The sequence below is a fragment of the Leucopleurus acutus genome (assembly GCF_964270905.1).
Source record: "Leucopleurus acutus genome assembly, chromosome: 9".
NCBI lineage: Eukaryota > Metazoa > Chordata > Mammalia > Artiodactyla > Delphinidae > Leucopleurus > Leucopleurus acutus.
The window spans coordinates 35,037,627-35,058,485 of NC_139144.1; the positions used below are offsets into that span (position 1 = coordinate 35,037,627).

The 20,859-nt window shown below is 40.2% G+C and overlaps 1 protein-coding gene across 1 annotated transcript in view; it reads right to left on the reverse strand.

Moving 5' to 3' along the window:
- The window catches only part of DNAH11 (dynein axonemal heavy chain 11), a 324,062-nt gene that overhangs the window by 81,821 nt on the left and 221,382 nt on the right, over positions 1–20,859 (reverse strand). The window contains 4 exon segments of the mRNA XM_082845873.1: positions 5,767–5,933; positions 12,606–12,744; positions 18,588–18,689; positions 20,359–20,541. Coding sequence (XP_082701999.1) covers positions 5,767–5,933; positions 12,606–12,744; positions 18,588–18,689; positions 20,359–20,541 — 591 coding nt within the window.

A 20,859-nucleotide genomic window follows, 5' to 3' on the forward strand; every position in this document is an offset into this window, starting at 1 on the left:
AACTTCTTTTCTTAGTTTATTATATGGGGTTATAATATGGCCCCTCACTAATTCTGTAATGTTCATCTGTATTGTCCATTTTATAATTATACATCAGTTCATCTACAGTTTCTAAGTTATTTCACATTCTAACACTTAAATCACTTGGAACTCTTTTTATTTAACATGAAGCCGTGAAGGAGAGCCCTAGCTGTATTTCTGCCCAAATGGTTGGTCAGTTGTTCTATCACCATTTATTGAATAATCCATTACTTCCCCCACTGATACACAATGTACATTTAAGCACACATTTATTTTAAAATATGTATTGGTAGTCTGGTAGTTCCTCAAAAGATTAAACATAGAGTTACCATATGGCTTAGAAAGTTTCACTCCTAGGTATGTACCAAAGAGAAATGAAACATGTCCACACAAAAAAATTGTACATGAATAATTCAAATTTTCATAGCCACATTATTCATAATAATCAAAAAGTAGAAACAACAAAAATGCCCATCAACTGACGAATGGATAAATGTAATGTGGTATATCCATCTAAGGAATATTATTCAGTCATAAAAAGGAGTGAAATACTGACACAGGCTACATCGTGAATGAACCTTAAAAATGTGCTAAGTGAAAGAAGTCAGTCATAAAATACCACATATTTTATGAGTTCATTCATATGAAATGTTCCAAACAGGGAAATCTTTAGAGACATAAAATAGATTAGTGGTTGTATAAGCCCAGTAAGAATGGGGTGACTGGGGGTGATAGCTAATGGGTGTAGGGTTTATATTCGGAGTGATGAAAATGCTCTAGCATTGACTGTGATGACAGTTGCACAGCTCTATGAATACACTAAACACTACTGAACTGTATATTTTAAATGGGTGAATTGTATGGTATACAAATTATATCTCGATGAAAAGGAATACTGAACATCCACAATGCTCCAGGCACCATTCTAGGATGGAACAGTGAACAAACCATGCAAAATACTTGCTTCCATGGATCTTACATCTTCTCAGGGGGAGGGAAAAGATATTAACCATAACAATTTTATAAATGAGATAACGTATTAGAAAGTAATGAATGTTACGGTGAAACATATGGAGCAGAATGAGGCATGCTGAGGGATGAAGGTTGTAGTCGCATCTAGGGATATGCAGCTGTTGTTTGAACAAAGACCTGATTGATGGCAGGGAATGGGACAACATATGTCCTCAGGGAAGGTACTTCAAGACAGAAGAAACAGCTAGTGCAAAGGTCCTGAGGCTGCAGCGTATCTGGCATATTCAAGGAAGGTGGTCGGTGTGATTAGAGCAGAGTAGTGAGGAAAGGCATAACAGGTAATAAGACAAAGAGAGAGAACAGGGCCAAATCACATAGGGTTTTATAAGCCTCTGGAGGGTTTCTAGCTTTTGCTCTGAGTGCGATGGGGAGTCATTAGAGGGATTTTAGAAGAAAACTCACTTAATCTGACTTGCATTTTTAAAGGGTCACACTGGCTGATATGTTGAGCTCCGATTTTGGAGAGAAGTCACGAATGTAGAAGCAGGGAAACCAGTTAGGAGGTTTTCACACTAACTGAAGAGGAAGATAATGGCTTGGCCCAGGATGGAAGTGGTGAAGGTGGTGAAAAGTGGTCAGATTCTGAATATATTTTAAAGGTGCAGCCTACAGAATTTCCTAGATGGACTGGATGTAGGTGTCAGAAAAAGAGTGACAACAAAATGACTCCTGGGTTTTCAAGCCTGAGCTAACAAAAGGATGGGCCTACCATTAAACAAATCAGGAATACGTAGGTAGAAGAAGTTTTAGGGGGAAGATAAGGATTTCAGCTTGGACGTTCTATATTTGAAACATCTTTCAGACACAGAAGTGAAGATGCCACTGTCTGGGCTGCAGGAGTTAGTGGTATCCAGGTGGCATTTAAAGCCATGAACCTTAGCACAGGGAACTATACTTGATATTTTGTAATAAAAGGGAAAAGAATCTAAAAAGGAATATATATATATCTGAATTGCTGTGCTGTACACCTGAAATTACCATGATATTGTAAATCAACTATTTTTCAATTTTAAAAAAAAGAATAAAAAAATACATAAATAAAGCCATGAACCTAGTAAAAAGCAGTTCAAAGACTGAAGTTTGGGTCATTTCAACATTAAGAGATTGGGGAGAAGAGGAAACAAAAATCAAAAAAGAAGTCTGAGAAAAATTGACCAGTGAGGTATAAGGAAGATGGGGGGAGGGTGATTCCTTAGAATCAAGTGAAGCAAGTATTTATGGGAAGATGGATTGCTCAAGTGCAGCAAATTCAGTTAAGTACATGAGAATGGTGAACAAACAACTCAACTTAGCAACGTGGTAGCAAAATCTGACAAGAGGCATTTTGGTGGAGCGGTGGGGACAAAAGCCTCTCTGGAGTGACTGAGAAATATGGAGGGAGGATTTACAGACAGTGAATGTACATTCCTCTTCTGAAGTGATGACTGTAAATGAGAGCAGAGAAATGAAGGAGTAGCTGGAGGGGCAGGGGGCATCAAAGAGAAATTCACTGGTATATTCTTTTTTAATGCGAGGAATAACTGATATAACTGTAAGTTTGAATGCTGGTGGGAACGATCTAGTAATGAATTAGTTGAGACAGAAAAATTTCCGATGACAAAGAGGGGAAAAGCTGTCTAGAATTGTCCTCAAGGAAGGGAAAGGGGATGGAAAGTAGAATCCAACCCGAACGGCTGGCCTTAAATAGAAGTACCATCTTACAGCATCAGGAGGGAAGACAGTATAGGAGTAGAAATGCTGGGAGGTGACAGACGCAGTTGTGGGAGTTTATACATTACCATACATTAAATATATCAAATATCTCTCTACATCCTTAAATGCTTCTGAACTCTATTCTATTCTCGTTTTCTACTTCCCTTGAAGAACCACTTTGCTGTAATTATTTTAGCTTTAGAATATATTTTAATATCTTGAAGGATAAGTGCCCTCTTCCCGTTCTATTCCAAAATTATGTTGGTGTTGTTAAAAATATATTCTTCCAGCAAACTTTAGAATCACCGGGTCAAGTTAAAATATAATTCCCCTTGAAATTCTGACTTGAACTGAGTTCAATTTGTTCATTCGATTTTTGAGTTTTGACGCATTTAGAATATAAAGTCTTCATTTCTAGGAACACATTAAGGCTTGCTGTCTTACTTTATAAGAGTTTTCTCTCCAAGGTTACCTTAAATATGTCAACAGGTCGTTAATAAATGACATGCTTAGTTTAGAGATTTTTAAAATGACATAAATCATAGTCACTTGTTGACTGGTTAATTTACAAACTGTTGTAATCCTCAGGACACCCAAGTCAAACTGACAAGCCACAGATACTCAGGAGAGCAATAGGGTAAGAAAATACCCTCTATACTGTGGAGCAGTGAGAGGAGTTGCTTCTTGGGAGGGCAGGATAAGGGAACACTGCTGAAGGAAAATTCATAAAAAAATTAACATGAATAAGTAATGGCAGCTCCTCTTGGACCCTGGCACATGTTCATAAAGAGGTGACTGTCTTTCCACTTTGCTGTGACTGAATCTAGAAGGAGTAGAAGGTAAGTAGCTCAGAAACTGGAAACCTTCATTCCATAGGACAGACATTTTTTAGGTTTTATGTAGCACTTTCTGCCAGGGGTCCTGGAGACAGAAAAGTCTCTTCCAAAAGGATGTCATTTATACAATTTGGAATCTTTCTTCCTTTAGCATAGCTCTGCCCAGAGATGAGTGTGAGTAAGCTGGTCACATTGGAAGGTCTGTTTCTCATTCAGCATGATGCCTACATGCTCAAGAGGAAAGGGGAGAGCATTGGGATGACTGAAAACAGACATGGGAGTCTTGAGAACTGTGGGTCCACAGTGAAACACAGGCCCATAGTCAAAATGAATGTTTGTTTAGCATAGAGCATCAGAAAATTATAATTTTTGCTTTGGCTATATGTTTAGAATGTTTAGACAGTTTGGATAAGTCAATTAATTTTATTTTATTCTTCAAAACAAAATGTTATCTTCATGGAACTCCACATTTGGAATTTTAAGTCAATGGGAACATATAAATTGATTGATGGGAAACTTCCCAGAAACACATACACTAAAGAATGCAATACCAGCAATTAAGACTCAATTTTTTTTTTTTTTTTTTTTTTTTTTTTTTTTTTTGCAGTACGCGGGCCTCTCACTGCTGTGGCCTCTCCCGTTGTGGAGCACAGGCTCCGAATGTGCAGGCTTAGCGGCCATGGCTCACGGGCCCAGCCGCTCCGCAGCATGTGGGATCTTCCCAGACCGGGGCACGAACCCGTGTCCCCTGCATCGGCAGGCGGACTCTCAACCACTGCGCCACCAGGGAAGCCCAAGACTCAATTTGAAAGCTTAAATTTGAGAAGGCAAGTTTTCAATTTAAAAAATGCAAAATGACTGATAGCCTAAGTTCAGGCCGTTAATACTATTACATGATCCAAAGTGAAGAGTAATTGTAACAATAAGAAGACAATGTGACGTTCAATAGTTTGTACATCAGGAAATGAATTTCCCTATAATTGTGGAAAGAATGAGAAAACTTTATCGATGGTGGAGAATGCAGAGAGGACCACAAAAGAGGACAGTCATCAATGTGAAGTAGTCATAGGGCAACCCAGACCAAGACACCCATGTAGAGGATTAAAGTTTGGAGAAGATGAGACTGACAAAAAAGAGAGAAGAATTAGACAGCTGACACCTTCTGAAAGTCACAATGCAGTAGGAGGTGGACAAAACTACCAGAACGCTTTATCCTCTTATATAAAAGGCATATTTTATGGCAGAAATACTTAAAGAAAACCCTGAACATTCAGGGGGTAATACAGATAACCTCTTTTTAAAAATATTCCATATAAAAATATGGCTTGATACTACAGATATATTAAATGATTTAGTTCCAAAAGGATTTTTCTTTTATAATTATTAATGATGGGATGCCTTTAATAACAAGCTTTCTCCAAAATATTCAATATTTAATTTGCAGAAATTCCATTGGCATGTATTTATGTCATGAAAACAACTATTGTGAAAATTGAGGCATAATTACCAACATAGAACACAAGTACACAGAGAGATTTAGGATTTCTTAAGGGCTAGATATGTAAGTGAAGAACCTACTTTAATCAAGTGAGATAACACAGTGCAGCTTAGAAAACAGTGGCCTGGTTTCCTATCACTTATGACCTTATCAAGTCATTTAAACTTCCGTGTCTCGGTTTTCTCCTTTGTACAAGGATGACCTTAAACTAGACCACTTGAAATCTCCCTCATCTATGATTTCATTTTGCTTATGGGTTTGAATTTTCAAATTGAGGATAAGCTATTTTTATACTTATATACAAGTGCTACACTTTTCATCTGAAAGTAGTCATGAAAAAGATTTTCAACAAATAGCCTGTAGTATTATTAACAAAACAAAAAGATTCATGCTATATGCTAACATGATAATCCAACTTTGATTTCAGTTAACAGTTTTGTTAAAAGCAGTTTTCCAACTACATCTCTATGGTTCATACAAATAATTTTTCTATTTTACATCTCCTGGTTGAAACCATCATTAAAATAAGAAAAACTGCAACACACAAGAAACATCTCCTTCAATACTAGAATTTCAAGTCAGTTGAGATTACAGAGATACAAAAAAGCCTGGTACATATACTGTTTTTACTACTGAAATTTCTGTATGATGCTTCTAAATGTGGCTAAGGTTAGGAACTGATCTTACCTTCTGTCGAAGAAAGGGAACCCACTTGCAGTCTGCCAGTTCCTGGCGATACTGCTGTGTAAAGGATCCAACGTAAGACACATATGCCGCCATAAGGAGAACATCTCCACAGAGCGTCTTCTCTTGAGCTTCGAAGGACTGAACAGACTGACCCCAGCGAATCTTCTCTGACTGAAAGATAAGATTACTCCGATGTAACTGCAGGGTGAGCAGCAACTCAAGAAACGTTTAACGTAATTACCTTATTCCTCAGTTTACGTCTAGGTCACTCTGCACAGCCTTGAGAAGGAACAGAACATGACTGGATGGCATGACCATGATAATCGTTCATACATGTGACCCATCATTATGAAGGTGCTCTCACAGTACCTTCAGTGGAGTTTACGGCAACATGACATTAGATCTTTAACATCTCCTTTTTGTTGGATGCCCGAACTCTAATTATGACTGAGGTCGTTCTTAAAAGGCTGACAGTCACGCTCCTCTCCCTCTAGGAGTAGAGGACCAAGAGCTGTGGCCAAGACTGAGTGATGTTAGGATTTTTAATGGCAGCTTGGATGCTCTCCATCATTCCTGATTTTCAGCAATGTTACTACACCACCCTAAGCAAACATTATCTTAAACATTTGGGCCATGGGCTGATTACAAAAAAAGGAAAATGACAAATACCAGTTATGTCAATTAATTAAAACATAAAGTTTAAAGAGCCACCTAACAAGGATTCTGTAAATTAAAGAATAGTGCTGGTAGTTACTAAACTCAGGTTATTTTTATAGTATAATCACTCAATCAGTGAAAGAACTTACAGCCCATGTAAAAAAGATGGAAACCAGGAGGACTTCACTAGCTCTGAAGACAGTATGCTCGGAGAATGCTGTTCAAATCCTTATATCTAGTTGGCTAGCCATTTAAAATCTGATTTCCGGATTAAGTATGTGGAGCCCTTAATATTGGATTTGACTAAAACTGCAATAAATGTCTATGGATTGACTGAACTGCAGATTACTTCACTAATTCATTTGGTTTCAATGCATGCTAAAATTTAATACCGCATTCTAAGAACATGTAAATTAATAGGAACTGAAAAAAACACCCAGCAAATTGATAGTACAAGCAATGAAGAACCCTGTGGAATTTAGCTTTACTCATCAAAGAGGAGAGACAGACCACAGAAAGCAAAAACAATGTATGTCAGAGCAGAGTGCAACGCCAGTTCTCTGCAAGCCATCACAATACCCCTAACACTGAGGTAATGAAACTAGCAGGTGACAATGGTTATGAAAGCTATTTTAAGATAATCTGCTTTGCTCGATAAAGATCACCCCAAGTTAGCTCTATAATTACACACTAGAGAACTTCAACTCCCTTGCCCTCTTTATAGAATTTATTACTTTCCTTCTTCAGCTACAGATAATATATCCATTAATTTTGAAGAAGAATCTCTCATTTGCTTTTCCTCCACTTTTGTTGTCTTTGGTTAGTAGATGATAAACAATAAAGGGCACCCACCTCATTCTCCAAAACAGCTTTGAAATTTGAAGATTTACTAAACATAGACTTACCGGCGATTGAAATCGTCAATAATTTCACTATACCACCCACGCAACATAAATCATTACTGACACTGGCTAACAAGGGTTTAAGAGTTGGAACATGTCCTGTAATAAATTTCTAGACAGTTAAAAATAACTATAATTTTATTCTAATGCATTATAGATTGCCTGTAATGTCATCCTGGCTGGGGTGACCCATTTCTAATTTTGAACAGCTGTTCAGCTCCAGAGCTACTTAATGATTAAATATAAATTGCCTGATTTATTAGTCTGAATGGTTGAGACTGTAGCTTCCAGGTCAATGCTATATAGACAAAATCATCAGTCTTGGTGTTTTTCAGAGGTTAACTGTCTCCTGTTCTAGTCAGAAAGAATTTATCCTCAAAGGAAAAGGGCTGACATTTTCAATTAATCCTTTAAAATATATATATATATATATATATATATATATACACACACACACACATATATGTATGTTTTTTGTTAGTTAACATTATTCAACCATTTTTTCCTCTCCTTTTCTAAATCATCATGAATAAATAAAGCCTTTGGAAGACATTGTTGTGTGCTAGAGATACAAGGTAAAGCCTGTTTTTACCTTGATAAAACTTTCAGACATTCTCTACTTCAAGTAAGTCTAATTCAACGGCACTTTTTCTTTTCCTCAGGTACCTCATAAACCGTAAACACTTCAAACTGCCTAGATCTTATCACTTTGAATGGAAGTGGGTATAAACTCCACTAGAAGCTGTGGAATTTCTCAACTGACCTAAGAAAAATGAGTCTTCAAAGGGCTCCAGAATGTTTTTTCAACACAGGAGGCTCCCAAAACTCACCTATTCATTCATTCAACAAATACATATTGGAACGTACAATGTGCCAGGGACCATTCTATATGCTTGGGATCAAGCAGTGCAGAAAACAAATGACGTTCCTGCTCTTGAGAGCTTCTATTTTAGTTAGGGGAAAAAGACCACAAAAAAGTATATGTGTTGATATATGCACATATACAAGCGTGGGCCATGTGATCGTAAATGCTATCAAAAAATAATAAAGCAGAGGAAGTGGAAAGAGCTACAGGTTTGTGTGTGTGGCTGTGTGTGTGTGTGTGTGTGTGTGTGTGTGTGTATGCGGGGGGCAAGGTGAATGCTGTTTAACGTAGGGAGGTCAGGGAAAACCGTGTGGTAAGGAGAACTTTTAGCAGACATCTGAAAGAAGTGCGGGAGCCACACGGAGGGAAAGGCAAAGATTATGAGGTAGGAGAGTGACTTGCAGGGTGAGGAAGAGTGAAGATGGAGCCAGAGGGAAGGTGGCAGAAGCAAGGACAGAGGTGTCCAGGAGCCAGAGAACGGAGGGCCCTGTAGGCCACGTAAAACCTTTGGACTGTACTTTGAGTGAGACAATTAGTTACCTGGGAATCCTGAGAGAGTGGTAACATGAATGGACTTAATTTTTTTTTTTTTTTTTTTTTTTTTGCGGTACGCAGACCTCTCACTGCTGTGGCCTCTCCCGTTGCGGAGCCCAGGCTCCGGACGCGCAGGCTCAGCGGCCATGGCTCACGGGCCCAGCCGCTCCGCGCATGTGGGATCTTCCCGCACCGGGGCACGAACCCGCGTCCCCTGCGTCGGCAGGCGGACTCTCAACCACTGCGCCACCAGGGAAGCCCTAAATTAGATTTTTAAAAGCCTACTCTATTTATAAGAAATAAGGCTATCACCCAGCCCCACCCATTGTACCTTACATTTCTCCCTTCTTTCTTTGTAAGAGAACTCTGATTCTGAAATGAGGGTTAATGTGTCCAGCCCCCTGGGATGAACTGTGACTGGCTAAGCTGATTATGATCACCCCATTTCTCAGTTTCCCTGCCTTCTTTGCAGCTAGGTGTGGTCACTCTAGTTCTGGCTAAAGAAAGTTAAGCGCTTTAGTTAAGTTTGCTTAAGGAGTCGCCAGGAAAACTTCAGTATTTGTTATGAAAGGAGAAGAATCCAGCTGCTACAGATTCTTCTCTCTTGCCTGAATCTAAAGGTGTAGCATCCATCGGTGACCAGGCTGCAAAATGCGTGAGGGTGAATGGACACAAGCTAAGTATGGAGCAACAGAAGGCTGTACAGAGATTAGGGGTCTGATCACTAATTACCTGAATCAACACTGATAATGGTCTACCTCTGGAATTTTTTTAATATGTGAAAAACTCCCATTTGTTTAAGCCACTGTAAATCAACTTTTCTATCACCTTCAGCCAAATGCATTTCTTTTTTTTTAATTTTTATTTTATTTTTTTACCATGTTTATTGGAGTATAATTGCTTTACAAGGGTGTGTTAGTTTCTGCTTTATAACAAAGTGAATCAGCTATACATATATATATATATATATATATATCTCCCCATATCTCCTTCCTCTTGCATCTCCCTCCCACCCTCCCTATTCCACCCCTCTAGGTGGTCACAACGCACGGAGCTGATCTCCCTGTGCTATGTGGCTGCTTCCCACTAGCTATCTCTTTTACATTTGGTAGTGCATATATATACATTCCACTCTCTCACTTCGTCCCAGCTTATCCTTCCCACTCCCCGCGTCCTCAAGTCGATTCTCTACGACTGCGTCTTTATTCCTGTCCTGCCCCTAGGTTCTTCAGAACCATTAATTGTTTTTTTTTCTTAGATTCCATATATATGTGTTAGCATACAGTATTTCTTTTTCTCTTTCTGACTTACTTCATTCTGTATGACAGACTCTGGGTCCATTCACCTCACTACAAATAACTCAATTTCATTTCCTTTTATGGCTGAGTAATATTCCATTATATATATGTGCCACATCTTCTTTATCCAGTCATCTGTCACTGGACACTTAGGTTGCTTCCATGTCCTGGCTATTGTAAATAGAGCTGCAATGAACATTGTGGTACATGTCTCTTTCTGAATTATGGTTTTCTCAGGGTATATGCCCAGTAGTGGGATTGCTGGGTCGTATGGTAGTTCTATTTTTTTTTTTTTAAGGAACCTCCATACTGTTCTCCATAGTGGCTGTATGAATTTACATTCCCACCAACAGTGCAAGAGGGTTCCTTTTTATCCACACCCTCTCCAGCATAAAAGGGGAAATTGACAGTAACATGATCATAGTAGGGGACTTTTAACACCCCACTTTCACCAATGGACAGATCATCCAAAGTGAAAATCAATAAGGAAACACAAGCTTTAAATGATACATTAAACAAGATGGACTTAATTGATATTTAGGGGACATTCCATCCAAAAACAACAGAATACACTTTCTTCTCAAGTGCTCATGGAACATTCTCCAGGATAGATCATATCTCAGGTCACAAAACAAGCCCTGGTAAATTTAAGAAAATTGAAATCATATCAAGTATCTTTTCTGACCACAATGCTATGAGACTAGATATCAATTACAGGGAAAAAAATCTGTAAAAAATAGAAACACATGGATGCTAAACAATACGCTATTAAATAACCAAGAGATCACTGAAGAAATCAAAGAGGAAATCAAAAACTACCTAGAAACAAATGACAATGAAAACATGATGACCCAAAACCTATGGGATGCAGCTAAAGCCATTCTAAGAGGGTAGTTTATAGCGATACAATCCTACCTCAAGAGACAAGAAACATCTCAAATAAACAACCTAACCTTACACCTAAAGCAATTAGAGAAAGAAGAACAAAAAATATCCCAAAGTTAGCAGGAGGAAAGAAATCATGAAGATCAGATCAGAAATAAATGAAAAAGAAATGAAGGAAACGATAGCAAAGATCAATAAAACTAAAAGCTGGTTCTTTGAGAAGATAAACAAAATTGTTAAACCATTAGCCAGACTCATCAAGAAAAAAAGGGAAAAGACTCAAATCAATAGAATTAGAAATGAAGTAACAACTGACACTGCAGAAGTACAAAGGATCAGGAGAGATTACTACAAGCAACTCTATGCCAATAAAATGGACAACCTGGAAGAAATGGACAAATTCTTAGAAAAGCACAACCTTCCAAGACTGAACCAGGAAGAAAAAGAAAATATAAACAGACCAATCACAAGCACTGAAATTGAGACTGTGATTAAAAATCTTCCAATAAACAAAAGTCCAGGACCAGATGGCTTCACAGGCGACTTCTATCAAACATTTAGAGAAGAGCTAACACCTATCCTTCTCAAACTCTTCCAAAATATAGCAGAGCAAGGAACACTCCCCAACTCATTCTATGAGGCCACCATCACCCTGATACCAAAACCAGAGAAAGATGTCACAAAGAAAGAAAACTACAGGCCAATATCACTGATGAACATAGATCCTCAACAAAATACTAGTAAATGCATTTCTAATAGTGCAGTTCCATATTTTTAGGTAGCACTTAAATGAAAAATAACAGTTTTATTGAGATTTAAAAGTCACATATCATGAAATTCATCCTTTCAAGTATTCAACTGCGTGGTTTTTAATATATTCACAGATCCGTGCCATCATCCCTAGTAATTTTAGAATGTTTCCCTCACACAATAGAGAAACTCTATTCCCATTAGCAGTCACTCCCAAACTCCTGCCCCCTTGTCCAACCCCTGGCAACCACCAATCTACTCTCTGTCTCTATAGATTTACCTATTCTGGCCATTTACTATACATGGAATCATAAAACATGTGGCCTTTTGTGTCTGCCTTCTTTTACTGAGCATGATATTTCAAGGTTAGTCCACATTGCAGCATGTATCAGTAATTCAATCCTTTTTATGGTCAAATACTATTCCACTGTCTGAATATATTAGACATGGGAGAGCAAAAAGATCTGTGACTTACTGATGTCAAGGGCCGTATGTTTTTCTACCACTCATGTTCAAAGTGGAGAAAGTTAATGAGATTTTAAAAATCTTTATTTAATGGAATAACTATTAACATTAGCGTATCAGTCACCTGTAAAAAGATGTCAAAGAAAACCAATAAACCAAGCAGGCTTAGCTTGAGGTAATGTTTTATTGGTAGAACTCAATTGCAAATGTGGACTAAAAGATTCAGACCTCTGTTATCTAACAGCTGCCCTGAGTTTATAACGGATCTTAGGAAAACCACTGAGTCCATGGCTATACACTGAAAAACACACAGAATCCATCACTTATTCCTTTCGGTAAGCTAGAACTACTGTGTGAATGATGATTATTCCCCTTTGTTGTTGATTCCATGGTTAGTTAGTCCTTATTGACCACAAATAAAGATAAAATCCCCCAAAGCTGATTCTGAATATTTCAGTTAGAATTTTGGAAGAAAAGGATAACTTGCCTCAAGTTCCTTGACAAGTCTGTTAGCCAGTTCGATAGTTTTGTTGGTTTGGTTCACCTCTTCTTGACACCGGACTTTCTCGGCTATTGCTTTTTCAAATGAAGCTGTGAGTCTGCTCAGATTTCGATCCAAATCCTACAATAAGAGTCAAAATTAACTCGTGAGCTATTTGTAGATAAAGTGCAAACATTACAATCGTCTTGAAACACCTACGACCTGAAGGTAAATGAAATGAGCCTCTTTCCCTCCTCTGACCTTTGCCCCTGAGAGCACACACATTAGGGAAGAAATGTATCAGGGCTACCAGGCAGTTTTCTCGCCTTCCTCCTGCACTGGGCAGAGTGTAGACAGCGACCAGGGTGAGTGGATGTGCCCTGCTGACTCAAGCACACCCTGCGTGCCCTGTCCCCTCTCTTGTGCCTACACCTCACCCTCCATCTTTGTTAGGGATGACGGGCATCTTCTGGGTCTCCACCTACGGACTCTCTTTCCACTTCTCAGTGGTCTATAACTCAGGCGACAAAGAGCCCCTTTAGACCTCAGCAACCTGACCTGGCTTGGCCAACCAGATTTTCTCTTCTGGAAACTTGGGACTGAAACTCAGAGGTATGTCACTGTCTTTAGCATCGTAAGACCCAGGAAGATGTGTACATTTTGGAGGGCTTCATTTAGAGAGTGACCATCTTCCACCAGGGCCATGGGAAAGCAGGGGAAACCATTCCTGAGAACAAGAAAGAATGAAAAGATAGCACAGTGAGAAGTCACACAGCCCTAAACACGTTCCGGCAGCTTCCCATTTCCTGGATCTCATGCATCCTGAGACCTAGTCATACACTTTTTTACCTCAGAGTTCCATGAGTCATCCTGGTCTCCTTTTTGGCTGAAGGTTTGCTATGTGGGTTTCTATTATGTATAGCCAAAAAAGCCTTGACTAAGATATCAAGTACTTAGGAGACTCCTTACTATATCATCTTGCTACCTGCAAGTTCTAACAACCCTAAGTAAGATTTATAACATTGTTTTTGTAAATACATGCAAAGTTCCAAGAGACTTTAATAAGTAAACTTGTAGTACGTACCATATTTATAATTTAGAGACTGCCGCTACTTGTCAATGACCCAATTATTACATTATTATTTAATTTATATCATTAATTAAAAAAAGAAAAAAGTGTGCATCATATTTAAGGTTTACAGCCAAAATAGGTCAAATTTATGAGAAATGGGAGGAGATATTACACATTAACGGTTAGAAGTCAGGTAAAAATGAATAATACCTGGAGGTATATTTTAGGTTAGTGAAAGTACTTGTGGTTCTATAAAACACAGAAGCTCATGTAAACTCTGGTATCAGACACCCAAGTTCGTATTTGGACTCTGCTATCAGCTAAGCAGCCTCAAGGTGGGCTGTCACCTTAAGCTCTCCATGCCTCACTTTCATCATCTAAAAAATGGAAACAATAATGTTACCCAATTCATAGGGTTGACCTAAATATACATAGAACTAAGGTATAAACTCTTATACTGGTTCCTTTCGTAAAGCTGGGAAGGGGAGCTGGGTCTTGGGAGACCACAGGCTCTCGCACTTGTTTCTCTGCCTCTTGTGAAGAGGCATTGACAGCTCTTGTTCTGGACTATCTTCTGCAAGATGTTTGCACAGCAAATAGGCTTAGGAAATAGAGACAGTGTTTCTTTCAGGGGCAGAGGACAGATTTGCTTCCTGACCAGAACACTAAAGAGATGTTTCCCTGTGGGGCAAAGGTTGGGCAGCTTTACTCGCTGCCTTCTTTATATGGGGCATTTTCTAAGCTTGGGATTTCTCAGCTGTGACACAAACCCACTGTGAACAGCCTCAGCTGGTCTGCTGTGCGTCACTCCCACAGGAAACGGCAGACAAGGGAGCTGAGGCACGCACAAGGCTCATGCTGCTTGCCGTGCTGTGGGTAACGAAGTCCTCTGCTCTCTGACCCACGCATCCCGTGTCTCACGTCTTCTACCGGCATCTATGAAACTGTGGCAGGTAACCTGGCAGCCTGTGAGTAGGGTAAAATCTTGGTCCCTTCACAGTTCCTGACAGGCCCTGGCGTTTCAGGTTCTAGAAGTAAATGGAGTGAGGAAGGAGGGGCTTAGTCCGAACACCTCAGCCCACCAGACACCCTAAAAACCAGTGTTCTCCAACTTAAGTGTGCATCAGAACCACCTGGAGGGTTTGATCAAACCCAGATTCCTGGCCTCCCTGCCTGAGTTCCTCATTCAGTGTGTCTGAGGTGGGTCTGAGAGTCTGTATATCTAACAAGTTCCCAGGCAACACTGATGCTGCTACTGGTCGAGAGAACACACTTAAGAAACACTACCCTAAAGAGACCGAATTTGGACTTTTTCATGGCCATTCGTAGGCCCTGTACGTTTGAAAGACAAGATGGCCTTTTTTCCCCTCCAGCTCAGCAGTTTGTTTTTTTCTACTCAACCATCAATATGAGGCCATCTTTTAGTCTGAAACTAGAGATAAAGACTTGAAAGAACAAAAACACAGAGACTAATACTGGTTAACAAATGCATTTCCATCACAGCATAAGTGCTGAGAGACACAGCCCTGCTTTTCTAGGTGAGATGGCAACAGGAGGCATAAGACAAGAAGGAGGGAAAGCCCAAGAGGGAGGAAAAAAGAGAGGCTGAAGGAGATGAAAGCAAAGCTAGCAAAAAACATCATTTCACCTGGGCTCAAACCTTGATTTGACTGTGTACCAACAGAAAGAATCTATGCAGAGTTTGTCGTTGACTTTGGCATGACCAGTCTTCATAGAGGTTTTTTTTTTTTTACTTCAGGGTGTAGTGTATTTCCTACACAGGGCATTCTCCTATACAACCACAATATAACCATCAAAACCAGGATATGGGGGCTTCCCTGGTGGTGCAGTGGTTGAGAATCTGCCTGCCAGTGCAGGGGACACGGGTTCGAGCCCTGGTCTGGGAAGATCCCACATGCCGCGGAGCAACTGGGCCCGTAAGCCACAACTACTGAGCCTGCGCGTCTGAAGCGCGTGCTCCACAACAAGAGAGGCCACAATAGTGAGAGGCCCGTGCACTGCGATGAAGAGTGGCCCCCGCTTGCCACAACTAGAGAAAGCCCTCGCACAGAAACGAAGACCCAACACAGCCATAAGTAAATAAATAAATTTAAAAAAACAAAAAACAACAACCAGGACATGAACACTGACACATTACTACCATCTAACTGAATGTTGGAGGGAAATGCAGCCAGAGATTCTGTTGCATTAGTAACTACTCTCTGGAAATCCATTCTTGGAAGGGGGATGGAAGGGACCAATCTACATAAAGACATTGCTATTGTTACTCTGTCTTCTTTTCTCTGTGTCTGCAAACTTAGTTTTGCAGCTTATTAATATAAGAACCTCTGCTTCTACCGTTGGTCTTTGAAATCAACTGAGATGAGCAGTTCTTTTCAGCTCGTTGCAGGCTGTGTCCAAAAGATGACTAGTTCCACAACCACAGAAAGTCTTAACTTTAGAATCACACATGAGCATTCTCATCACTTTTCCATGAACATTAACTTGCTTCTAATATCTACATAAAGCCATTAATAATAGATGACAACATTTTTCTAAAGGTCTTAGTCAAGTTAACAGTGAGAGCTTTGACCAATGAATGAAGCTAAATTTAATAAAATTAATATGTTTTTCCTAAATTTGTCTAAATCAGCTGTCATCGTTGTTGACAGTCGTGGCCCCAGACATAATCAGGCCAAGTTCAAGTCCTGTTCTATAAGAAGCTGGGCTTGGCTGCCTGGCCACTGTGAGCACCAGAGCCCAGGTGCGGTGATGGCGGAGTTCACCTGCTCAGAGACCCATGGCAGGATTTCCTCCAAGATGGGAGCATCCTCCTTCAGGTCTGCCCTCAGCTCCCACTGCTCCTTATTCTTCGCACTCCCATCGGACAACCTCTCTACACACATGATCTTCACGCCAGCGACTCCCAAATCTATGTTGCTGAGCCAGGTTTCTCTTTCAAACTCTAGTTCTGACCCCGAACATCTTCACTTGGGTTTTCTACACAAAGAGAGTGGGAACGAACATTTATGAAGCATCGACTGTGTACAGCACACTGAATAGCACCTCGATCCACCAGAATTTATAGGTGGGAAGCAACAGAAACCACCTCCAGCTAGTTTAGGCTGAAGGGAACTTCCTCAAAATGGGGGAGCTCTTCCAAGGAAGTGAAAGGCAAAGAACTACACATAGGCTCCCGGAGCTCCAGGGAGACTGGGGAATAGCAACTCTTGGAAAGTTTCAACTGGACACTGTCTCTACAATGCATGAACTCTGTTTTCAGTTTTATTCTTTGGCTGATGATTCAAATTCTAGAGCCGGGGGTGGGGGGCAGGCGGGGAATCAAATCGGCAAAACTTGGACCACATACCTAGTCATCAGCCGTGACAGGAAAAGGTACCCTTGGTCAAAGTCCTACCTGAGTGTATCCAATGAGGAAAGATAATTCCCCAGAGATAAACCAGGCTGTTCTCACCCAAAGTAGGTAGGACTGGATTCTGGGGAGCCCCAAATCACAAATGCCCACCTTGAGAGTTAGCTGTTATTATCACTATGTTACGGTTTAGAAACTGAAGCTCTCAGGATTTCCCTAAGTTGCCAGGGTTACACAGCCTTATCACTCCGACTGCATTACTGCATGCTACCTTGTCAGGCACCTCTAACTCACCATCTCTATTCTGTACGCCTCCCCCTCCCTCTCTATCCTGTCAGCAGCCTTGACTCTATCTCGCCGTCTCCACTGTGGCTGCTCCTGCCTTAGCTGAGGCCCTAACAGGACCCACTGCAGTGCTTCTAGTTTGTCTTTCTGCAGCTAGACCCCCTCCCTCCAGCTTCCATTCAGTCGATGAAAAGTGAGTCATTAACGTACTAAGATCTTTCCAACGCCCAATACCACAGGTCAGATGAAATTTGAATTCTGCAGCACGAAAGGCAGAGAAGGCTTCTGCTCACCTTTTGCTTTTGCTCACCATTACTTCCTGCTATTCCTAACCTTCCCCCAAACCCCCATCTTCGGCATCTGGCCTACTAGGACTCTTCAAGTCTACCAACTGCTTCTTCCCTCTTTTTTTCATTCTTTACCAGGAATACCTTTCCTGACCTAGTTATGCTGGTGACTTGCAAGTAATTTTCACAGCTCCTGTCAAGTACACCTTCATTATAAAACTTTCTCTAATTTCTCTGGGCTCTTTTCTGGCACTCCTACTGCACTCTAGATATAGTCACATATATACTTATAACACTGGACTACAATGACTGGTTATATATTTGTAAAAACAGTCATGGTGATAATCTTTGTAGTTAGTGTTTTCTAAGCACTTACTATATGCCAGACACCATGTGAAACTCTCAATATGAATTCATATTGATTACTAAATTCTCAATATGAATTCATATTGATTACTAAATTCTCAATATGAATTCATATTGATTACTAAATTCTCAATATGAACTACTGTCATTTTATCCTCACGATCCTAAGAAGTGGATGCTATTATAATACCTCCTTCACAGTTGAGAAAAAAGAGGCTCAGAGAGGTTAACTAACTCGTGCAGGGCAAAACAGTAAATACTGGAGCCTGGATATAAACCCAGGCACTTTGGTTCCAGAATCCTTGCTTTTTAATCACTGTGGGCTACACTCTTTCTACTTAATTAATACATAGTTAATTAACGCTTGCAAAGTTTCTTAAGTGCAGAAACCATCAAAGTTCCCACTTTTCCAGCTCAGTGTCCAGCATACAGCAGATACAGAATATGTACTGAAGGAGACTATAAAGGAATACATCCATGAAAGGTCAAATTCCTTCCTGTTTGGTAGGTCTCCGAGGTGGTCCTCTCTGAAAGTGGGATCCTAAGGCGGGGAGGGGTTCCATGTCTCGGGAACTTCTTCAGCGTTAGAGTCTGCACTTACCGCCAGCTTTTTCCTGATAGCCTCTAGTTTTTCAGTAGCTGCAGCCAGTTCTAAGTTTGCTTGGGCTAACGCTTGCCGTCTGGGCTCCACATCACAGTAGACCTGAAAAGCCACGTGGGGGTTATTTCACGAGGTAATAAAGATGGCAAAGACAAGTAATCATTCAGTCTTACGTTTGCTGGAAGCTTTACAATTAAAATCTCTATGTGACCTAGAAATTTGGTGTTTATTCTTAGCCATGGTACTACCTAATGGCAGAACAAAAATCCACCCAGCCTACCAAGTCCTCTAAGCTTTCTACTGTTTATTCATTTATTCTGGACATTAGAGTTACAAGCATTTGCATAAAATGCTATACACGTCAAATACCATTAAGATACTAAAATTAGTTTTTCATAAAATTTGGAGATAATCCTCATATCAACAGAAATTGTAGTGTATAGGAACTACAGCTGAAGGTGGGATCAGGTCTAGCCTTTAAGGCAGAAAAGCTGTGTAGAGAAATTCTCTGAACCCAGAAAGGAATGTGGGAGATGTCCTCACCCAGTATTAACCACACTTTCTTTTCTAAGTTCCTGGCCACCTTAAATGTTATTTGAATGAGTGGTTTAAGCATTTGAGTGGATCAATTATTCTCCTGTTGGGGAGAGAGAAAGGAAATTAAATTTTATTTCCTATTTTATAGCAAAATGACACAGAACACAGCCACGGTCTAGCTCTGGGCTCATCTTTTCACCTAGGATGTGAGGCCAGCACAGCGGTCAGGTGTGTCATTATGGGGAGAGGCTGCCCATCAGCTGTGATCTGTCTGCAGTCTTGCCTGATACAGGCTTCCACTAAAGAGATGGTGAGACTGACAGGGTCCTATTCCTGTGGGTCTCCCGTGTAAAGGACATAATCCAATTTTCTGAAAATCATTCTGGGAATGACACTGGCATTTCCTCAGCAATTCCATCTTTGGGTATAACACACAACCTTCCAAGACAAAAAGGAGAAAGTTCCTCCCAGTGGAGGGCTGTGTACTGTTCCCTTTTCACATCTAGTCCTTTGCAAAGTTCTTGGGACATAACTGATGGACAAGTATTTGATAAATAAATATAATTAATAAATAAATATAATTGATCTACCCAACATGCTTTTATCTAATCAAATCAAATTAATTGCTGCTATTTGATCTAAAGAAGCTACTCACTCGGGCTTCCCTGGTGATGCAGTGGTTAAGAATCTGCCTGCCAAGGCAGGGCACATGGGGTTGAACCCTGGTCCAGGAAGATCCCAAATGCCATGGAGCAACTAAGCCCGTGGGCCGCAACTACTGAGCCTGTGCTCTAGAGCCCACGAGCCACAGTTACCGAGCCCGCGTGCCACAACTACTGAAGTCCGCAGGCCTAGAGCCCGTGCTCCACAGCAAGAGAAGCCACCGCAGTGAGAAGCCCATGCACTGCAACAAACAGTAGCCCCTCTCACCGCAACTAAAGACAGCCTGCATGCAGCAACAAAGATCCAACACAGCCAAAAATAAAATAAATCAATTAGTTAAGTAAAAAAAAAAAGCTACTCACTCTACCCTAAAAAAAGATAGTTTCCAACACTTCAAATATCCTCCTGTAGAGAATTCTGTTTAATCTGACACTTTCATGTCTCATTCTTAGAACTTTATCTTATTCAGATAATGTTAAATTATTTTACATTTTTTGCTGGCCTAGAAATTAATATATGTACGGCCCTTCCTGAATAACACCCGTAAACCATCTGATCACAACTGATATACCTCATAGAACTTAATGATGTTGATGACCCAGGCACAGAGACCAGCTGCTGCAAAAGATTTGGTCCGAATCAGGTTTGGGTTGAACTCCGGGTCTTTCAAATACTGTTCATTCACCACTTTTAGACAGTTCTCTGGAATGTGCTCTTTGTCATAGTTAATTAACGCCTGCAAAAAATCATCCACCTGTAAGGCAAAAAGACTTATTGCAATGAGCCATTTGGGTGGCAGAGAAAATTCCAAGATCAAAAGTTAAAATCAGCTTTTAGGACTCACATTACAAAGGCAAAATTGGTTTGACTTTTTCAGTGTTTAGAGTATAAAGTTAGAATTAGCAATGGACACTTTTAAAATCCCTTCTATCCCAGGGTAAAATATTCAGTCCCTGCACAGGAGGCATTCACATGTTGAAGAAAAGAAAAAGAAAAACACATACCCCCAAATCCCTTTGCTTCACCTTCGTGTACCTTAGTAACATTTTTCCAGCATAAGACATCCATGTAA